This window comes from Chenopodium quinoa, unplaced genomic scaffold, assembly GCF_001683475.1.
Source record: "Chenopodium quinoa cultivar QQ74 unplaced genomic scaffold, ASM168347v1, whole genome shotgun sequence".
Taxonomy (NCBI): domain Eukaryota; kingdom Viridiplantae; phylum Streptophyta; class Magnoliopsida; order Caryophyllales; family Amaranthaceae; genus Chenopodium; species Chenopodium quinoa.
In genome coordinates this window covers 1361765-1366886 of record NW_018745174.1, presented here as the reverse complement: position 1 = coordinate 1366886, position 5122 = coordinate 1361765, and the positions used below count along the sequence as shown (strand labels likewise).

Below are 5122 nucleotides of genomic sequence, written 5' to 3'. Positions count from 1 at the left end.
GTGAACCCGATCCTACTGAAGATGTGAGTAGTTGCACGAGCACCAATATCCAAAGTCTTAGCGAACGCCTGAATCTGCTTTAGCAACGCAATAGCATCCTTAGCACTACAAATCAATCGAGTTTAAGTTAATTAAGTTTTAAAATAGGACCTTAGTGGTTTAGCTTGCACTTTCTCCATTTTTTTTTATAACGCAACGTTTGGAATTTTACACTATTCACACACACTTATTTGTTGGAAAAAATTTAGTCATGTAGGATCTTCAGATTTGTTAATTGTCGCGAAATACACTTTTTATAGTATCAATTTTTCATAATTTCTACTACAATACAACTTAGAATATTTAAGTTTAGAATGTACATGGGTAAGTGTGAAATCTCCACCATTATGAATTTACGATTAAAAAACAATGAAGTATGTAGTATATTGTAAACCTTATTTATTTAATTATGCAAATTTCAAAGATGTCAATTTTACAAAATATTTAAGGGACATACATCATCCATACACGTATATATTACACCTATAAATATGTTGTATTAGAGAAGATCTAAATGTACATACATATATATATCCAAGTGAAGGTAGAGCTCAAAATACTTTGTCTCTTGCCAAGGAATCAAATCCAAATAAAGTTAATTAGAACTTTGAAGGAATTCCACCAAATTACTCTACATAATTATTATTCGAATCGAAATAATGTCTTCCATTTGCCCTACTTATTTAGGATGGGAATATCCCATAGAATTAGGTACAAACCAAGGTTTTAATAATGTTGACTTAGATGCTGTATTTCTTCTTAATTTTTCATCTTCTCAATCTCAAGATTACCAATTTCAAGTGTATGATCATGTTAAGCGTAGCGAATTGCCACAAGATACAAGCTCAACCGATCATCAATTTGATATTAACCCTGTGTTATCTAAGAAACTTAGTCATAATGCAAGCGAACGCGTTCGAAGAAAGAAGATTAGCAACTTGTATTCATCTCTACGTGCTTTACTTCCTTCTTCTGATCATAAGGTACGTAATAATTACTATTAGTCTCTTATAATCTTAATTTTTGGTCTTAAATCTTTATTTTTTCACGATTTGTATTAATTCGTCATTTAATTGCTAATTACTAATTATCCATTTTTTTTTTTATTACAGAAGAAATTAAGTATTCCAGGGACAGTTGTACGTGTGGTTGAGTACATACCCGAATTACAAAAAGAAGTGGAGAAATTAATTTGTAAAAAGGAAGAACTTTTATCAAAAATATCAGCAATTCAAGGAAATGCATTGGAAAATAATGTTCAAGAGGAAAAACCCATGAAAAATTGTATGATTAAGGATACAATTTCGTGTTCGATTTCTTCGAATAAATTGGGCGATAAAGAAATGGTTATCCAAATTTCAGCATTTGAGAGAATATCATTATATGAAGTGCTTGATTTGCTTGAGAAGAAGGGTTATCTTGTTATTGATATTTCTTCTTTTCATTCTTTTGGAGGAAGGACTTTTTACAATATTCATTTATGGGTAAGTGTTCGTTGCATCGATCGTTCTCAATAATTCTATATTATTATTTTGATTTGACGTACTTTTCTTCATGCTACATTGTCACTCTTTCTTGGTACTCCGTAATAATTTGATTGTAAAATATTTGACTTTACCGCGTAAGATTTTGTGTCGTGTATATGTCAAAATGATTAATTGGTTAAATTTAAACTTCGTATATTACAAACTAATGATTTATCGAATAAAAGAATCAACTTTATTTCATTGGTTTCGGGTCTCATCTTAAAACTAGAACACCTAATACAAGCATGTAGGATATCAATTATTGTAATAATATAAAACAAGCGTCCTTTTCAAGAAGTTGATAATTCTCTAATCACAATTTTTATTTCTACGTAACTGCTATAATTATATATATAGATAGATAGATATTTTTTTTGTGTACAAGCTCTAAGATTTATACATGTTTATGTAACAGATGGGAGGAAACTATACCGCAAAGTTCGAAAATTTAAATGAAGTGTTGATGTCCTTGCTTAAGGAGCAAAAGCATATGCAAGCGTATTATTAGTGTATGCAACAAAGGAACGGTCTTAAAATCCAATTTGGTCCTTTAAACATCTAGCTATTTGTACATTATTGTCGATCACTATCAAAATCATTTTGCCAGAGTTTTGATAGATTTAATCTTGATCATGCGTTAATACATATACTTCGTATAATCATATATGTTCATACACATATCTACGTATAGTTATTATCTTAAATCGTTGTTGTATAAGATTACGTCACACTATTATTTGGTAAGTACGTTAAGACTATCATTGTAAATACGTATCGTATCACAAATTTTAAAGAGAACTAGAGAGAAAATCATCATTATAGGAAGGATATGCAATACTTCAATGAAATGAAATGATTTAAATAAAAGTGTTCTAAATCTAAACTAGCACAAGTTATCAAAAATTATGTACGTAAATGGTTATATAGTTAAAATTTGATCAAAATGGTAACAATTCATCATTTCACTTAATGCACACAGCCTTAATTTCATTTGTATAAATGCCAATTATTGTTATCAATAAAAGTGAATATACTATAAAAACAAGTGTTTTTTTTAACAGAATTTTTAATTTTGTCATCACTCGAATTGAGAAAATCTATAGACAAAGTAGTCTTACAAAGATACTAAAAAATCTTTCTTAGATCCAACCACTAATTTCTAAACTAATTAAATTTTGTTCACTTTCTTAACTACGTTACTAAAGTTATAAAAGTATACAATTAGGGAACATTTACAAAAAATATTACGTGTACTATTATGAAATAATAGAGGGGGAAAATAGCCTAATTATAATTTACAAACCAAAGATTTTGTATATATTAATGTAGAAAACAACACATAATGTACAACACTACAACCTATACGCATTTATATATAGCATTGGAACTAATAAGTAACATGTTGTGCGTTAAGTAAAAGAATAAAAGATCATTGTACATACATGCTAGAATATGCCTCGAGTTGGTTAGCCCTTTTCGAAAAACGAACTATGATAGAGTCCGCTTTGAGAGTATTGTATAAACTCCAAACCCTTGGAGTTTAACCTAGCAATCACGACTATTTTGTATATTAAACTTTCTTGAAAACCAATAAATACTAATCTCTAACTTGTCTATATGATTCTATGGACGTAGCTAACTCATTGTTAGTGAACCGTGTAAAATCAATGTTCTTGTTTGTTGATTTCTTATCACGTACAGATAGAAAAGAGTCGAGAACTACATGGGGCAAATTACTTGATCGATGTGCATGATTTGATGTGGTGTGTTATAAACGCTACCTTGAAAGCAAAATTCACCATGTCAATGGTGTAATCAAATATGGTGCTATCCTTAAATTATTACAAGTCAAGCCTACCCTCAAATTATTACATGTCAACCCTACAAGTGGTGCATGCACTCATAATAATATGATTTTGGAACTTACAATTTGAATTGTATATCAGGGTCATGCTATGCCTTGTACTTACTGAAAAAAAAAAAAAAAAAAACAGCGTTTATTTGTTGGGATTCAAATATTAGAGCATAGGTTTTTTCAATTCTAACTAGTATTTATTTTTGCAAATTTTAGAGTAAAAATGCAATTTAATTTAAGGTTTGAAAAAAAAATCATTGTAGAGAAAAAAATATCATTCTTGAAATTGATAGCAAATTATGAATCTCAAAACAATTGTGCATATAGTGGAGTGCATTTTGTCTTTCTAATGAATCTTTTATATATAGGCGATATGGATACTATGGTAGAAATTAAAGCAAAGGCAGCCACATGTCAAATAGTTAGGTGTATGCCTATCATTATTTCCATTAAGAAACTAATCCTTTTTTTTTTATAATTATTCTCACAACTTGGAGGATTAGTAGTTTCTAAGGGTAGAAGAAGAGATAAAAAGTGAGAAAAAAAAATGAACTCATGGTATAAGAGGAGAGATAGAGAAAGCCATTAATAAGATTGAGCGATGTTGTAGATATTTATCAACTTCTTAGAAAGAAAAGCGTTGTGGTTATTGAAGAATGGATAAAGTATGAAATAGATACTTCCTCTATTACAAAAAAATATTATCTCCGTTTTTATTTAGTTGACATGTTTTAACTTTAGTACTATTCACACACCTCTCTTTGACCGTGTTTTGTACTTTATACGTAATGAAAAATATAGTCATGTGGGTTCTTGTTAGATTTTTCACGTTATATACTTTCAAAATATCAACTTTTTATAATTTTTGTTTATCGATAATTAAAGATATTAATGATTGAATAAGTGCATTGGTAAACGTGATTAAAGAATCATATCAACTAAAAAGAAACGGAGGAAGTATACTGAAACATTTCCCTTTAAAGGCCAAACTTCAAATTTGATCTATACTTCAATACTTCATAAAGAAGATATATTCAAGTGTGATCTTGTTAGAATCATAATGCATTTTCAAATTATTATCCGTAGCTTTATAATTTTCAACAATGCAAATTAGATATCCATGATCAAACCAGTGTATTGAGATCATGTAACAGAAAACAGTGCAATTATTCAGTAATGGAAGAAGTATATCCTTGGCTAATCTATAATTAGGATTATTTTTTTTTTAAAAAACTTTTTTTTTCAATCTATAAATAATCTAACAAGGAGTAATGGAATATCAAGTTTTGGCCCAATGCATAGGTGTAGAAAGTAGCGCATGATGTGGTCTAATAGGAAACTAAGAAGCCCCATTTTCATTTTTTTATTGCGATACACTACAATGGCAAAAAGCCCAATTGTCATATGTACTTTGAATCAGTAAACTACCTATAATAAACCCATTTAACCCTTGTAGCGTATAATCTTACAAATATCAAAATACTACCTCCGTCACACATTAGTTGTAGACTTGTAACTTTTGGGGTATTAGTTGAGAGACAAAAATATTCCAAAATTATAACTAATATGTAGCGGAGGTAGTACTTTCTTCGGGGTTTTTTTTTAAAATTTTTTTTTTATTATAATTATAATTAATTGAAATTTGCTTCCTTTTTTTTTCCTTCTGTTTGAAGAAATTGAAATTAGTGGAATAGTGGCGGCG

General features: G+C 29.1%; 1 protein-coding gene across 1 annotated transcript; it reads left to right on the top strand.

Moving 5' to 3' along the window:
- The first annotated feature begins 594 nt into the window (after nucleotides 1–594).
- LOC110710630 (transcription factor ORG2-like) lies at nucleotides 595–2073 on the top strand. The gene is made up of 3 exons (XM_021888956.1): nucleotides 595–1022; nucleotides 1152–1523; nucleotides 1981–2073. Exons 1-3 carry the CDS (start codon nucleotides 699–701, stop codon nucleotides 2071–2073), a joined length of 789 nt encoding a protein of 262 aa, XP_021744648.1. The 5' UTR covers nucleotides 595–698.
- The last annotated feature ends 3049 nt before the right edge of the window (nucleotides 2074–5122 follow it).